This window comes from Anopheles coustani, chromosome 3, assembly GCF_943734705.1.
Source record: "Anopheles coustani chromosome 3, idAnoCousDA_361_x.2, whole genome shotgun sequence".
Taxonomy (NCBI): Eukaryota; Metazoa; Arthropoda; class Insecta; order Diptera; family Culicidae; genus Anopheles; species Anopheles coustani.
In genome coordinates this window covers 59,750,511-59,767,725 of record NC_071288.1, presented here as the reverse complement: position 1 = coordinate 59,767,725, position 17,215 = coordinate 59,750,511, and the positions used below count along the sequence as shown (strand labels likewise).

General features: G+C 44.0%; 1 protein-coding gene across 2 annotated transcripts; it reads right to left on the bottom strand.

Annotated features, from left to right (window-relative positions):
• Positions 1-8,296: 8,296 nt before the first annotated feature.
• Positions 8,297-15,535, bottom strand: LOC131261265 (uncharacterized). Of its 2 annotated transcripts, none has more exons than XM_058263251.1 (5): positions 14,015-15,535; positions 13,830-13,925; positions 13,504-13,688; positions 9,826-10,422; positions 8,297-8,592 (listed from the first exon to the last, which is right to left on the bottom strand). In XM_058263251.1, exons 1-5 carry the CDS (start codon positions 15,308-15,310, stop codon positions 8,430-8,432), a joined length of 2,337 nt encoding a protein of 778 aa, XP_058119234.1. In that variant the 5' UTR covers positions 15,311-15,535; the 3' UTR covers positions 8,297-8,429. The 2 variants fall into 2 exon arrangements, with proteins under 2 accessions (XP_058119234.1, XP_058119233.1); XM_058263250.1 differs by having other exon boundaries at positions 8,430-8,592; positions 9,826-11,394; positions 13,504-13,664.
• Between the last annotated feature and the right edge of the window lie 1,680 nt (positions 15,536-17,215).

Sequence of the window (17,215 nt, the reverse complement as noted above, 5' to 3'; positions counted from 1 at the left end):
AGTGAGATGCACAATTTCGACGTTCCGGTTTTCCCACGCACTGTACGGTTTCCCCACTTGCTGTTATTTTGCTAAGGATACTATGGATGCAGCATGGTAGGGGAAATTTTTCTTGCGCTGGACGAGTTTTTGGTAGTCGATGGTTACTTTGCCGAAATGAAAACGGCAAAGCGTGAACGTGCTACACAGTTTCATTCAAAGTTTGCAGTACGAAGGAAATGAAACGTTTTCGAGATTTTAGGGACAATTTTTTCGAACATTGCATGTATTCTTGGAAAAAGTGGTGCTGCAACGTAATGGAAATAACCAATGCAGAATAAAATTAAGCAGTAAACTACATTCATAAGGTTAGGCCCTGTAAACGGGCCCTGTAACCGGGATCTGTCAACGGGCCGACTTACCGGGCCCTGTGAACTGAGTCCTGTAACCGGGCCGTGTAACCGGGCCCTGTAAATTGGCCGTGTTACCGGGCCCTTTAACTGGGAACATTCAACGTGTCCTGTAAACGGGCCCTGTAAACGGGCACTGTAACTGGGACCCGTGCAATGGGTACTGTAACTGGCCCGTGTAACCGGGCCGTTTTACCTAGTATCCTCAAATTTCGTTTTTCTAGTTTTGAATTTGGTAGCTCGTAGGCAGCTTTAAAGTAAACTCACATCCTAATTGTTTTATTTCCATTAACTTTCTAAGAACTTCGACTTAGAGTCCTTCCAACTTGATAAAATCAGCTTTACTTTTACTGTTTTAAAAATTAATTTAAAAAAAATTGAAATGAGCACAATGATGATAAATCCCCAGATAATTTACAATAAAAAATCTTCTCACATACAAACCCACAACACCCCTCTTTTCCGTCCTACCTGTTTCCTCAGCATCGTCCTCGTGCCCGTCTCCATCGGATCCTTTCGTTCGAACCGCTCGAATTTGAAGCTGTTCGAGCGGTAGAGTTCGTTGTCCTCGCCGCGTCGATTGCGACACAGCCTGCGAGTGATAATGTTGCCACTTTTCGGCCTGGAGACGACGGGATGAAAAGCAGAGTGAATCGAGAAACCAATAGAGAGGTTGAATGAGAGTGAAGAACGTAAAAAGAAAACCCAGAAAGAAGAAAGAAATACACTCTGTATTTAAAAACGCCAACTGCGGGCAGAGAAAATTGGGTCAAGCCATTACGGAAATTGCCACCGAGAGCGAAAACGAAACACTGTCACTACTGTGGGGCGTCTTGGAAACATCTCACGATGTGGACCACTTCCGGGCGGCCACGAACTGAACCGGACAACTGGTAGAGACACTTACCCGCACGGCTTGCACTGCGTCATATGAAGGTCCCAGTTGAGATTGAAATTGAACATCTTCAAGCGCGCCACGGCTCGTTGTCTTAGCGATTGTTCGTTGGACTGTTGCGCGATAGTGACGGATTGGGCGTTGTTAGTCCTCCGACCACTGGACGAATGGCCTTTGTGATGGCCTCCAGATGAATGTCCGGCTTGCGAAGTGCTGCGAAGAATAAGGATCCAGAGTTTAAATCACTACTTCAAACGCATATTACTATTTTGTTTTTCTGTCACTGTACAAAGGCGGTAAACTTTTCCTTAAAATGATAAAAACTTTACAAAATTACGAAAATTCATAGTTGACTTATTGTAAATTCCAAATTTAAACTTTGACTTTAAAATATTTTTACCTATTGAGATTTTTCTCATAAAAATTAGCGTTTCTCAGTTTGAACAGGAAAGTGAACTAAAATTAAACAATTTGCAAAAATTATTATCATAATCGTTAAATTTATGTTCTCAACTAACAGGCTGCATTCCGACCTATTATTTAAAAAAATTACACCATCTTAGCAAAGAAGTCGCGTAAAGTTAACCTATGTAGAACTTGACAAATTTAAAGTTCTTGGGCTTCCTATTGAATTTCGATCAATTAAAAATTTCTCATTAGTCTTGTTCACAATTTTGTTTCTTCATTTTGAGATTATTTACCACGTTGGGTTTGATAAGAAAAAAATCCGACCGTAATGTTGTGCAGTATAATTTATTTTCAATGCGTTTAGTTTAAAATATTATTTCGGAGACTAATATTGTCATGTATTTTATTATTCTTCATGAGCTTCGTTATTTGAATATATCAAATAAGGATCAATAAAATGCTGCGGTAAAATATAAATATTAAACTATAACTATAAACATTTCAACAAGAACAATTTAATCAGTCAATTGACTAAAACATACTGTTGAAAATGTAATGCTCCCACACAAAACTTAACATGTAGCAAGACCATCCAAACACAACAAATATCCTGTTGATTTTTCCCAAAGCGGTCAATGATCGCGTTGGAAAAAGTCAACGTGAGTCAGCTTACCCTTCTCTGCTGGGGCGACTGCGTCGTCGCCGGCGTCGCCGTTTTTCTGAGGATGCTGTGCTCGCTTGAGGCACCACGGAACGCCGACGCTGGACGGCCACCACCTGTGATTCGCCGAATCCGGCCGAGCTAGTGGTATCCGTCGAATGGGGAAACCCAGCAGCCGCTCCAGTGGCCGAACTCCCAGCGACTGGAACTGCTGTAGGGGCGCCGGATGGTGGGGCATGGGTACCTCCAGTACCACCACCAGCACCAGCACCAGCTCCACTTCCTGTCGCGACTTTCGACGAAGACGACCGCAACGTCAATCCCTGATTCACCTTACGCCAAACACGTTCCATTATTGAGAAGATCCTCTAGACGGGGGCGATTTCTTCCGAATTTCCGATACACACCCAAAGTGTTGGTTGACCGCTGACTAGGCAGTGAATTTACACATTATAACATACATTTTATCTGTTGTCCTTTGTCGAACAGCATCCATGCGAAGATCATTTTCGTCGTGTACGTATTTCGATGAATTGGTATCGCATTTCGTTGTTTATCGTTCACGACCTTTTCTACACACGACCCGAGGACATGTTCTCACGTCTTCTCAGGGCTTCTTCATCCGCACTAGGTCACTACACACATCAAAAGAGGCGGCTTGTACAGTTCCTAGCCAAGGAAAGTTCTTTTAGGAAACGGGAAAACACTTTCGTTTATCACTCATTCACACCTTTTCCCACAAGGATTCACTCTCACATTCGTCGATTTCCGCTTTTGGTAGCACCATTGTATCACCAGGCTCACGAATCATTGATATTGTAAAGAAGACAACAGAGAAAGCCAACCATTTTTGCTACCGTGCTGAAGAAATCAGCATACGATCCTAGTAAGGCATTGCATCCGAGAAGCCTCAGCATCTCGACGAGAAACAAAGGCTTTTTGCGTTTGCCAGCTAGATGAGAAAACGGGGTTTAACACTTCCTACTTCTTCCCGTTGCATTGTGTTATCGTAGCAAACGCTTGACAAAACGATTCCGTTCCACGGTTTCCTGCTGTACACCGAACTAGTAGGAACCGCATCAGTGGTTCTTTTCAAATATTAATGACTGATCTCATTTTGCACTTCTACTGAGCCACTTGCTCGTTTTCTTCTTCGTTGACACATTGCACTGTTGGACCAACCCTTGCCACTAATTCTTCATCAATCCGACCGGGATAAGTTGATCGAACATTTTATAGCAATTTACATTCGCAATTTCAATAACTTCCGTCAGCACACGATGAACCGATCGACAGGATAAAAACGGTAATTGCATGGCCATACGTTTCTTCTTCTCAAAGAAATCTTTCACACTGGATAGGAAGATGGATACATCCGTTCGGGAGTAAGTAAATCATGCTGGAAGAATAACAACGGCATTGGTCGTGCACTCCACGTCCAACACACGTACAAGATACGGCTTAACAGGAAAATCCCAAACTGGAAACGTCATCAGGAAAATTTTTGACAATAATCAAATCCATCTGCCACCAACGTGAGCGAGCTGGGAGCTGTGAGAAAATGGGAGAGAATCCGAGCTCGAGAAAACGAGAGACATTTGTTATTTTATTTAAGGAGGCAGTTGTATTTTGTTCGTTCATCCGCTTTCAGCGTAAACCGTGGCTGACTTTTGTACGAACTGTTTGTCTAACAAACCACACTACCGAAACAGCCTCCAAGCCGCCATGGAACCGCTCGGAACAGCGCGCACATGTTCCGGACGGACGGTGGCCAGTTCTCCGTACTGTTTACTCTCACCATTTATCTGCTAGCACAATTTGTCCGCTCTTGGCATTCCATCGAACCGCGGTTGCTCCTAGAAACAAGAAGGGAAACCCACACGTTTCTTCTGTTGCGAGCGACGGAGCATGCTGTTCTCCGCGGCTCTCGTTCGTTCGGCGCAGCTGAAAAGCGAATTGAAATTTTCCTTAAACAAAGCGGAAAAACCACGTGTACCGCGGTAACGGCTGACTTCACCGCCTCCGCCTAAAAAGAGCATAACGCGATTGACAAAGAAAATTATTGAAATAAAGAATATCACTTTCAACCGTCAAATCTGTTCTTTAATTTTCTATTTTCATATCAGATAATAGAAAAATTTCAATGAACTGACCTTAAAACATTTGAAAAAGTAAAGCTTCCCATTTTCTTTTTCTGTTATTTTTTCAAATAACAAAATTGATCTTTTATTGTTTATTTATTTATTTGAAAGTAACTTTGAAGCATTTAAAACATAAAATTATTTTTTAAACAAGATTACTTTGACTGGCTTTTTTTAGAAAAAGAAAAGTCTGTAATCATACGTCCGGATTTGTTTCTAAGTGTTGTATGGCTCCAGCCCAAAAGTGTACTAAATCGCCCAAAAAATAAGCATAAGTATAAAATTTTTGATGAATTTCTCATTTTTGACACACCAAATAAGCTCAGACATGATTTACAAAACCTCGTTGAGATAACCTTGTTCTAATTATTTTGATAGTCAAGTGTTTTGATAATAATAGTATAAATAGTAAATTTTTGCTTTTGTGCTTTTCCGTACGAAGAAAACTAAAAATTCAAATATTTAATGCACAAAATCATTATTATTACCCTATCCACATCGTTGAGACCACGCGTGATTGATGTAAATTTCCTCTAATGGTCTTTGTAAAATTCACGCGCAGATAATCATTTCTTTTTTTCAAACTTTCAAACAAAGAATGCTGAAATAACAAACCAAATTTTGACAATTAGGACGATTAACTGTATCCTTACACTAACATATCAAATCAAAATTATGGGGCATAAGAATGTTTCTTTCAATTAATTCAAATCCAACAATCATATTTTACCTTCCTTGTACATTTCTTCGAATCTCGAACGATTACTTTATTGTTGCTTTTGTATCTCTCTAATTGAGACCTGCTCCTGGTAGCTTCTCCTCCGCTGGCATGACTCATTAAGTGTTTTCTTGGAGATTTGCATACAAATATGATTTCTTGAACTTTTCCCGGTTTTTGTTGCAAAAACATAACCATAGTCGAACCGATGCCTTACGACAAAAAAGAACAAAAAAAATCCTTGAACTTGCTATGCATACACTGACGCTCTCCAATCTAAGGCAAAAAAAATAAAGCAAAAAACATTCGAATTCATTTTACTGGTATCTGACGTATTGATTTTGAGTCCTTTCATAGTCAACATTCACATTTGTTCGATTCTTTTGTGTTATGAAATGTGTGTTTGAAATAAATATTAATTGAAAAAAATATAACCTACCTAAATCCTAAGACAATACCTTTTTCGTACCGCTACACATAGCAAATTTAAAAGATTAAAAATGCCTTATGATTGCGCTACGTACGCAATCGGTGGTTTCGCATACAGATAAATTCATTTTTCTTTTCCTTTTTCTTTTAATGTATCCAATTTAACAAACGAAATAATGGCAAACAAGCTCTTCCCTCGTCTTCAACTAAATAGCGTAGGAATGAATGAATCCTTCATCACATCAATGTGACATGCTACCTCTAGTGCTACTCTAATGTATTTTTGTCGCTGTTTCGTCACTTCTCGAAACAGTTGTGGACTATCATCAGGGTGTTCCAAAAACAAACAAAAAATGAACTGAACCCAAATAACATTAATCCTACATAACAATAGAAGGTGTGCCCAAAAGAAACTACATAAAATTTCCTCTTGTTCATCGACATGCACCCCCACTCCATTTCAGTCTAATATTTTCCACATTACAAACTGCAATTGCATTTCATTCACAGTTTCTCGCTACAATATCTCCTTATACATACTCCTTATACTTCGTTCTTCAGTCATGCTAATGCTGCTGCTTTCATTTGTGCTCCGAAACTTTGGCGAGACTTGTTTTAAAAGGTTCTCGTATTCCTTACAGATTTGCGGTGGCCGAGAACAACAAGGTAATTCATTGCTATTAGTATGTTAATTATTTCCTTTTTTTTGTTGTTGTTTCACAGCAAATGTAATCCTTTTTTATCCTATCCAGTAGATTGCTTTCACCAAACTTGATAATGCCTATATAGTTTACTTTTTCTTTCATTCATTTTCGTCCATTCCTTGGGAAGTTTGGTATGTACATCCGTTTTAAAATAGTTCAACTCATCTAGTATTTTGCCTCCACTTAGGTCCACTCGAGGGATTGGGAAATTCAGTAAAAAAGAATGTGTCCGCCGCTTTCCTACCACTGACGGTTCGCTCCCGGAATCAAGTTTAAGGTTGTAAAACAGAAAACAGTTCTAGTTTAATGATGTCGCATGTAAGCGATAGTAACTTTTGTTTACCGACTTCAGTGTTGCCGCTCCATGATCGTCTGTCTTATGTTGTTCCATTGAATCGTACAACAATGTTCGAGGCCATAGCTGTCCGTACCATTTCATCGTTATTAAAACATACACACATTGTTCATCCGCTATTAGTTTTGCCTGGTTATTTCTTCAGGTCCGGGTGCATGGTTCCATTCTCGTACTTGTTATGACGATCGATTACCGACAAATGCTCCTGAACAGCTATCAAGCGTAACATTGATATGCTAGATTATACAAATCAACTCATCTTTTTAGCAGTTTGCTTCCTATTAAGACACCGTCTTATAGAGTTTCGGTAAAATATCGTCTCTTACGATTCTAGTCTCTGTTGGTTTCGTTTATATTCCAAACTCACGTGGAGAAGGTACCTTGCCCGCACACATTCCTTCCCTGCGCACGAAACTAGTACTATGTGCATTCTGTAAGCACATCGTAGTTTTGCAAAAGCATTTGTTACACTTATCGTACCGAAAATGCTGCGTCGTAATCGTGCTGCTATGGACTTTTTCTTCCTACTGTAATGGAAAAAGACTTCTCTTAGACGCCACATGAAGGTGATTGCAGCATTGTGAAGCAAAAGCGTTCGAAACGACCACGACCGCAGAAGGAACTAAAGCATTGACTAAAATGTATCACCCCCGTACCAGGGATGAATCCACGGTGCCGATGGGGGTGGCGTTGGCGGATAGATAGTGGGTGAGGGTAGAGCACACGATCGTGCCGCAGTGCTGGTTTCGTATACACTGCCAACTTGCATGGGCGGATGGTACGGTGCCCCAGAACCGAAGTGTGGCGAGAACAGAGAGTTATTAACGGCTGCGACCTGCTGTTGTTGCTGTTGTTGGTGCTGTGCTATCTGCTGCTGATGGTGGTGGTGCTGCTGTGTTTGCTGTTGCGATTGCTGCTGGTGATGATGATGTTGCTGCTGTGCAGCTGCCGCAGCGGCCACGAGTGCCGATTCTTGGAATGAGGAGTACATGGAGGGGACGATCGAAGAGCCGTGGCCTAGCATTCGACTTGCGGCGGCGGCTGCCGCAGCAACAGCAGCAGCGGTAGCTGCTGACGACGACGTGGCTCCAGCGCTTCCGGCGGCATCAGAAAAATAGTCCGACACCGAAGGCGACCCAAGGGTAGCCATTTTCTCCTGCTGGTACCGACAAGACGACATAGCTTTCTTATCATAACAGTTTCCTCCCGTTATGGCGCCCATACTTGTGGATGTAGAAGCACTACCGCCTGAACTACCTCCAGCGGAGGGGGAATTGAATGCTCCGCCCGTAAATATCGCAGACGAAGAAGCCGATGAACAGGAGGATGAAATTCCAGCCATTGCCAAAGCGGCCGCTGTCGCTGCAGCCGCCACTGCCGATGAAGATGACGAGACGCTCGAAAGAGACGTCGACAATGTGGACGATGATTTCTTAGTGCCACCGAGGCTGTTGCTGTTACCACTGCTACTACTGACCAACGGCAGCGACGAGGAGGACGGTGACGGAGTTAGATGACCCCAGCCACCGATAGCTGCTGCTGCTGCTGCTGCTGTTGACACCGGATGTACAATACTTCCTCCAGAAAAAGACCCACTGTTGTGCACCATACTGCCACCGTTGCTTCCACCACCACCACCACCACTGACGACAACTCCATTCGACGAAGATATTAAATCGGATACGATCGTGCTCTGAGGGCACTGTTGCTGTACCCCCCACCCCAATTCCTAGCTGATGCGTGCCCTTTTGTTGGCCGGCGTGTCCTGAATCTGACTTCGCACCATGTACTGCAGCTGTGGCATGAATGTCATTACGTCCGTCAAGTGGACTAACGGCATCTTTTGATCAATATTTGTACGACCAGCTTCTTGAAGAGCTTGAATTTGTAAACTGAAAAGAAAAAAACAAACAATTCATTACCACGAATTACCATATATACTCTATTCTCTAAGTAAAGGACCTCAATATATTGTACCGCACAGGTCGTCAATGATAAACAAAATTATACAGACCATTTAACAAACGGGTCTCTATTAAATTCCTTGCTCAAAAAACTAACCCCCTATGCCTAGTAAGCTTAATCTTTAATTACGCCACTGCCTAATCGTTCTTCTTTTTCATTTATTGTAAATTCAAGCCAATATACGAAAAACATGTTGAAATAACTCAGTGCACCCTTCCAAAGCACCAAAATATCCCAAACAGTTGAAAGCACTCCTCATGGAAAAATCGCGGACTAATGATAATGATCCTGTTGGTCCCAATGGTATGGTTGAAATCAAGTAGGGCGGTGTTGCCACCGAGCAACCGTCCCGCAGATCATCCACCGATTACCTCAATAAACAATTGAGCAAGCAGCTCAGTAGATGAAATATATCAAATTTGCAAATTTACCCAACTTTTCTGGCTGTTCATAAAAGTAAACAACATTAAAAGTAACTGTCAAAATATTCTTATGGTTTCTGGCTCGTTCCATGGCGACTTTCATTTTTAACGATCCCAATTGGTAGTAGAGTAGAAAAAGTATACATAAACTGTAAATTTTGTCAACTGTTTGCAGAAGCAAAAGGATGGATGTTGGATAGAATCATTTAAAACATTATACGAAGATTTCGTTTTTGTAAAAATAAGAATAGCATAATTTTATCCATCTGAACCATCACTAGTGAGATCTGGTGGTACAAAGCTGATATGTGAATTCGAATCCTAACCGATACAAGACCCTACACCCTACCCCTGCACGGGAGGACTGACTATTCACTTACACAAGCCCAGTAAGCCCTTAATCGGACAGGCATGACTGAGAAGCCAAGGTCACAAGTCCAATAATCCCTTAATCGGACATTACGCCATGGAAGAAGTTAGACTACACCTTAGTAGTTCTATTCTTGATGATTTTGCAAAAAAAGGATAACCTTTCCATTAGAGTTCGGGCAAAAGTTAAATCACTTTTTATATAAACATTAAAAGGCCATTGTTCAAGAAAGCAAATAACAGAAAGGCAATTCCGAAGGCAGCAAGAACCATAATTCACGTACGTGTTTCTTGTAATGATTTAGATATTGTATATTGTATGGAAAGCATTTCCACTGCCCGTTCTTACATGGTTAGTGTATCACCTACCTGTTTCCGATGAAAAGATTAACATCCAGAGCGGCTAGCACCCGTCGGCACACATCAACGCTGCTGTACGGAAAGAACACGTCTTTCAGATCGAAGATGCTCATCAATAACTCAGCAGGCCGGGTGTAGGGTGTTTTGTTGACACAGTAGATGAACTTATTTTCCACCGGTTTCTTCACCACCTCGTACGGCTTGTTGTATGGCGTCACGCTGGCATTCAATTCCGGTATCAGGATGACATTACCGAGCCGCGGGGTAGCATCCGCCATGTTGGCGGCAGCAGCAGCCGCAGCAACGGCTGCCGCAGCGGCCGCAGCGTGATGTTGTGCCTGCTGTTGCTGTTGCTGTTGCTGTTGAAGCTGCTGTAGTACGGCCGCACCGGGATTTCTATAATTACTGCCTACGCCAAGCGAACTGCCGCCGCTACCGTTGCTACCACTAGAGGAACTGATGATTGTGTTGGAACGTCCACCTCCGGACAAGTTCGACGCGGACCGTTTGTTGGATTGTGATTGCTGCTGCTGTTGTTGGACTGCTGCCTGCTGATGTGCGGCCATTTGCTGCTGCTGATTCAGTGTCGCTCCTGCCATATTAGACCTTGGAGGAGAAGATAGATCGATTACATCCGATAGTCCGGCGGCGGCTAATACGCTTCGAAATCTTCCTGGATCAGGGCCCGCTAGAACGTTCAGCCCTCCTCCGCCACCATGCCGACTGTTGGCGGTAGTAATGACACTTTGATTCCTGCCAAAATCTACCCTACTACTTGCTCTACTATTATCGTGCACTATAACACTGGAAACTGAGGAACCAGTGTTGTTGTTGGTGGTGCTTTCCAAGTACGATGGTAAGGTCAAATTTGACGACACCGAAGACGGTGGTGGTCTGTTGCTGTTGCTGTTGTTGCTATGCTTATTTGCACGCTCTGCGCCTCGGCTCGCTTCCAGCAGCTGCTCATTGAAAATTTGAATGTCTTTGTTAAGCATCGTCTGCAGCTGCGTCAGCAGTTCCGGGTGAAAACTATCACCACCGACAGGTATAAGAGCTGGTGGAGGTTGCCTCGCCTGGACACCCTTCGGTGACGCACGCGTTGGCGAACCAACCGGGACAGTCGTTGTCGATATAGGATTCTTCGGATACGCTATAGGTTGTTTGGTACCATTGTTGTTGCTCGAACCATTACCACTATAGTAGGACAACCCGAAGGATCCTACCGATGCTTCCGTGCTTTTCGGTCCACCGGCTCCACCTGGTCTGGCTACAGTAGTAGGGGTAATGGTGACGTTCCTTCCCAATGACAAGCCGTCGAAACTGCTACCACCATGTTGGGCACTATTACCAGCGGCCGGTCTAGTAGTGGTGGTTCCCTTAGCGCTTCCACTGGAACCCAGATGACCGCTCAGTGCGAGCTCACTGATCTGCTGGGAATTCAGACGGGACTTGTTGACCGTACCATTGGGGCTGCTGGATGTTGCGAATATAGATAGGGCAGGACTTAGGTGCGGTAAGGGATTGCTGCCACTACTATTGGCTGAGCGGGCTGAGGAGGACGGGCCACTACCATTCGACCTGTAGAAAGGCACATTATACACAACATGTGTTTTTTTATCAGGTTGCTTGCCTCAAAGGAACACGGACATGGAACGCGCACCGCCAACACACGTTCACAGTGAATGATTTTTGTTTAACTCAATCACTAACATTCCCCTATTCTAATCAATCCCTTCAGGTTGGATTTCAAACTATTGCAATCTTTCCAGAGTGAAACGATTCACAAGGAATTAAAAGTGTATTGTGGGTTTTCCAAAAATCAATTCAAGTGCCTCATCGAAAGGCTTGATACAACGGCGTCACTGCCGGTTTCGAGAAAAGCAATGCTGTGATTCGACAAAAATCCGTATGCAACCGCACTTTTTAATGCTCTCAAATAGTACAACTCTCTGTAAAAATAGTGTAAGCCCTTGGTAGAAAAACATCATTCACAGGTAATTTCATCCTATCTTTCACAGCCTTTATGGATCTACCTAGTTTGATTGGATGAGGACGTGAACAAAAGGTTTTCCACAGCCTCATTGAAGTCCGATCATAGTGATGGCGATCATAGGGTCGCTATGTGGATTTTTCATTTTGTCTATATTCGACTACTATAGTTTGCCTATATTCGTGACCGATTCGAGGTCGGGGTAGATGGATGGGACACGGAAGGCCACGGAAGTGTGTGTGCATGTATCCGAGGGCAAGCGCAACGTGAAGCAACAGCAACATTACCATCTCCATCGTAGAAAGGAAGGAAAGCACCACTGATAACATTCTGAAACGGAGAGAAAGCTTCTTCTCTGAGGGATAAGCTAAAATATTGTTGTAGGATTAAACAGGATTCGTCGTTTCGTTCAGTTTTTGCAGGAGATGCGGTAAGACAAGAAAGGTAGCATTGGAAGGAAATGGGAATAGATACAAATTAATGTGTCTATCCAGGGAATAAAAATAACAACACTAATTAAATTCCTATCCAATAGTGGAAGGAACGCATTTCGTGTACAAAAGTCAACAAAAGAAAAAAATATGCCAAAACAAATATTATCAACGCAAAATAAAGGTAATTTAGTATAAACGAAGCAAACAACTCAACATCTACTAGCAACTTTACATTCCAAGGAAACTCTGGGCCACTATACCTGCGTACAAATTTGTGAATTATTCAATTACCAATTGTTTGAAAATGTATTCATTAAAATCATCTATTTAACCTCGATACGAATTTTATAATTATTTTTCAAACACTATCCAAACTCATTCCAATTAGATTATTTATTTTGGACTTTAAAGTGTATTCAATAGGAAAAGTTCAAATTCTTTAAATATTACAATGATCATATCATCTATCTGTGTATTTGTTGCAAACCAATAACTTATTTTTATTTCTTGAAAATATCAAATGATTTTATAATGAAATATGAAGTAAAGTTAAAAGTATGGAAAACTACTACCAACCTAAGCCAGTGCAGTAATTTTCAGAAATTCAAGATTTGTTGATTGTTTTGTTGAATGCTTCAGCTCCAAGATGGCTTCGAACAATCGATATCCATCCCAAGATTTCTTTTAATGGAAAAAACAGGAAAAAGCTTGTATGCGAGATTGAACCTCTATTCCACAGTGTCGAAACTAATAATTCTTTGTCGCATCTTTTGTATTATAAGTCTTCCGTATACTTTCCACTCGACCCAGTGTCCCAACCTGACCCAAAGATAACTAAAAAAGGCCCTACTAGATACGACTAATTCAACGAAAATTGGTACTAATGTGAATAGAACGTGTAGAACGCGAAGAACGGAAATATAAACCTACAACATTAAATGTTCTACTACAACACAAATTTCTTTGCGGATAGCGGGTAAGAAGGAACGTGTGCGAGTGTGCCGGCAGTTGCCTTCCCGGGGGGAATGCGTCGATGTGTTTTGGGCGCCGATGTTTTGACTGCTACTTGTGTTCCGCGGAGACGAAGCTGAGTCTAAACATCGGCAGACTTTCCATGGGGAAACAATGAACAACACATTCGCAGCATTCCCATGGGCTTGGCGGAGAGCGCTTTTGTTCCTCTCTCGGGTGGTTTGGTAGGGAAGAAAGAGATGGAGCTTCCGTTGAATCGGCGGCTGTTCCAGAACCGCGAGATGTACTTACAGATGAGCGGCCTGCGCTTGCGCCGATCGAACTAGCGGGGGTGGCACAGGTTGATTCTGGGACGCCCGGGACGTCAGTGACATGTTGTTCAAGTAGGTGTTATACTGCTGCATCGAATGCATGCTCTGCATGTTGCGTATCTGTGCCTGCGCCTGAGCCGCCTGCAAGGTGGATAGAAACTGTAACTGTTAACCGACGGGGAGATTAGCCAAATATTCAATAACCAGCCTCTTCCTCCATCCTTCCACCGTACCCCAGCGACGTGGAAGGAGGAGGAAGTGTTTTTTTGTATGAGCGCACGTTAGAGCGCAAAAGGGAGTTCGTACCTGCTGTGCTTGGCTTAGCCGGAGCAACTGTTCCTGCTGGGCGGACAGTAGATTCGTATGGTTGGAATTGACAATGTTCCAGTTATTTGTGAGGGCCTAAAAGAAAAACACACAAATGTGTAGGTTAATAAATGCATAAAGACGGTGCTAATGAACATGCCTGGGGAAAGGCCACCATTACAAACCTGAACGGCGGCCGTAATACTGTTCATTTGGTTGTTTGTTTTGGCGAGGTTCTGTTGCGTCTGGAGCGCCTGGTAGACATTATTAGTGGCAACCTTTCGCGGTACTGCGGCAGTGTTGTTTAAAATCGTCGGAGCCTTCGGTGGTGGCTGGACTGGCTGCCGTGTCCAGTGCACGGTGTTGTTCGTCTTTGGTCCACAGAGGAGCTGCGAGTCGACCACCTTGCTAGGCCAGTAGTCTTCGAACTCCGTGCCAGGCGGGAAGTATCCCTTGATGTCGGTCAGGCTGATGACCGCCACCGAGTCACTTGCGAACAGCTCGTTCCGGATACCCTGCACCTTGCAGCAGAACTTCAGGTAGGAAAGGTCCCAGCCGGACAGATTGTCTGCCTTCAGTTTGAGATTATCCGTTTCTCCCTCAAAGTAGAACAGCGGCACCATCTTCTGCCCATCCCGCACCGTGTACGGCACCACCGACTCTTTGTTGATACGTATGAAACCGCACTTGTCACTGGTCGGGCCGCATCCCACCGTAAGCTTCTTGTAGCAGACGTCCAGAAACTGATGGAACTTGTACGCGTCCGACACCCGCACCACCAGATCCTTCAGCGTGAACATCTCCCGCCCATAGTGAAGATCGCAGTGTTTGGTGTTGATCTCGTTCAGCAGCTTGCACTCGGCCTCGGTGATGTAGTACGATCGGACGCACGTGCATGTGTAGATGTCCTGATGGAGCACGGTCAGATACTTGTTCAGTAGCTTCATCTCCACCATGCGTACCGCACAATAGCGCTCCTGCTGGCGCAGAATACATGGAATGTACACCTTGCCGGGGAACGTCTCCCAGCCGAAGCGGCCTTTCTGACTTTCCTCGTCATTTGCCTTTTTCTCGCCGCTACCGTTCACACTACCGTTGCTATCACCGCCACCGTCGTACGCTTTTCCGCTTCCACCGTTGGACGCAACACCCTGACCGCTTCCCAGTGGCAGTGCCGTTAACGCCGTGGAGGGCGCCGCCGCCACCGTTGACATGATGGTGTTCGCCGGACCCACTGTCGTCGCCGTCGGTTTGCGTGTCAAGTAGTTGAGTATATTCGCCTGCCCCGGCACCACGACTCCGTTCGCGGCAACGGTGGCTCCGACAGCTGCAGGTCGCGCGCCAGGCACTTGCTGCACTGCCGCTGCAGCCGCCTTGGCCGACTGTTGTTTATGTGCTTCCATTATCTTGGCCGCCATCTCGTTGATTTCGGCCTCATCGTGCCGCTCCTGTTTCACCGCCACCGATCCCGTTGATGTCATCTCGCAACCGTACGTCGACCGGCTCGAGAAGATCGATCAACAGACACTCTGTCACCGTTTTCTAGTGCAGCTTTTCCAGGAACCCCGATGGGTCTTCCGCGAAAAAATATCTCACTTCTTCGACAGTCGCGATATTTTCCGGGAATTATGCTTATTTTCAAAAAACGGCTTACGTTCAAATTTCAAACCGTACTGATGGGCACTGTTTCAAGCTACTATGATGTGTTATTTTCACTTTAGTCGTTACACCACCTTAACAACCACATACCGACGCAATATTCGATGCAAAGGGCTAATTTGCTACGTACAAAACACCAGCTTCCTAATCCATTCACACGCATGTTTCACTTCCATTGCCAATGATAGGTTTCACGGTTTTGAAATTGTTTGTTTTACCTATAAGACAACAAAAAGACATTACGACACTGCACATCTAACTTCTTGCAATTATTGTTTTTGTTATTTCTTCTTTTTGTTGTTGTTGGTTAACCATAGATGCTAATTCTTCTGGGAACTTCGTTTCATTTTCTCTCACTTCATGTAGAATTTTGTTGAAACATTGCTATCTTTGAACTTTGAACAATCATCACGCACTATTGACTTCCTGGACAATTTGGGTTTGCCTTTCTCAGAAACACTGGCCAATTCCGACCGCTCGAGCAAGATGCTAATCCTTACGTTCACACAATTATTTCAAAATATTTCCTTGAAATAATGGGACGGCTAATAACACACTTTGGTCGAAATCTTAGCCAGCAAAATGACCGCGAGTCGCTGTATCTTCTGACAGTTCCGACCGCGTCCGATTCGTGCAACAAACTGACAGTTGAAGGTTTTTTTTTATACTTGTACTCTCCGATGGCGGTCCTACTACCCCGTGCCGCCCATATCCGCTATCCACCAACACCTTCTTTCCCCGACAAACAAAGACCACACACACAAACAAACGCCCGAAACTTACACACTTATGAACCGTGCACCAGTTTTTCTTCGAATTCGTGAGCTCTTTTTGCTATCACTATTCTTCCTGCTGGCTGCAAATGAGACTTTTCATTTGTCGCGAAGGCTTGCTTTTCTGCGTTTTGTACAAACCTTTTCTGGACAAAAGTAGAATCCTTGTGATGCAAAGGATTCTTGTTCTTCTTTGCGTGTTCATAAATTAATTGAAATCTAGTACACCAAAAATTCAAAGAGCCCACTGTAGACACTGTACCAATGTCGTTGGCAGTAGTTCTAATGTAAAAAGCACACTCAAGATCTTAACCCCTTCCGTTCTCACTGCTGCTGACTGTGTCGTACCGTGCTCTGCTAAAGCGCTGCGTGCTTTTCATCCACACGTCGTTATTTGGTGTGAACAACTGAACGTAAAACACCGAAAAACCCCGGACCGGACCCAAACCGACCGAGCAGCTCGCAGCAAACATCAGATCATTGTGGACGAGGGAAAGGCTGCGGAGCATAGAGAACGAGCGATCGCAGCAGGCGGTTGAGCAAGTGAGACAGCACATACGCAAGCGAGACCGCAGGAGAAAGATAGTGAGAGACACTTGCAAGTCGTCGACGAGGCCGTGAACGGTAGTCTCGCAGCCAGTAGAGGCTCCTGCCTTACTTCGGTTGCTTCAGTTCGTCATCGTCGTCGTCGTCGCCATCGGTCCCGTCATTGTATTCGTCGTCTCGTTGTAGTCGTGGCCATGCCGTCGATGGCCACGGCAGTCATGACGGTGTTTGGCTATTTCCTAGTGCCGCTTTGTGGAAAACGGATCGCTATTCAGGGAAAGAAAGACGTCGGGAAAGGACGGGTGAGCGTGGGGTGGAATACAGATGGAAAAGAGAGATAAAATGTATAATGTACACGTATATAAAGCGCGCCTGCTGTTGCCTGCCGCCCGCGTTTTTCTCCGTCTC

Coding starts and splice junctions, on each gene's coding strand:
- LOC131261265 (XM_058263250.1), bottom strand. CDS start 15,310: ATGACATCAACGGGATCGGTGGCGGTGAAACAGGAGCGGCACGATGAG. Junction 13,665..13,829: donor GGCTAAGCCAAGCACAGCAG/GTACGAACTCCC, acceptor TCCACCTTGCAG/GCGGCTCAGGCGCAGGCACA. Junction 8,593..9,825: donor AATCTTTTCATCGGAAACAG/GTAGGTGATACA, acceptor TTTTCTTTTCAG/TTTACAAATTCAAGCTCTTC.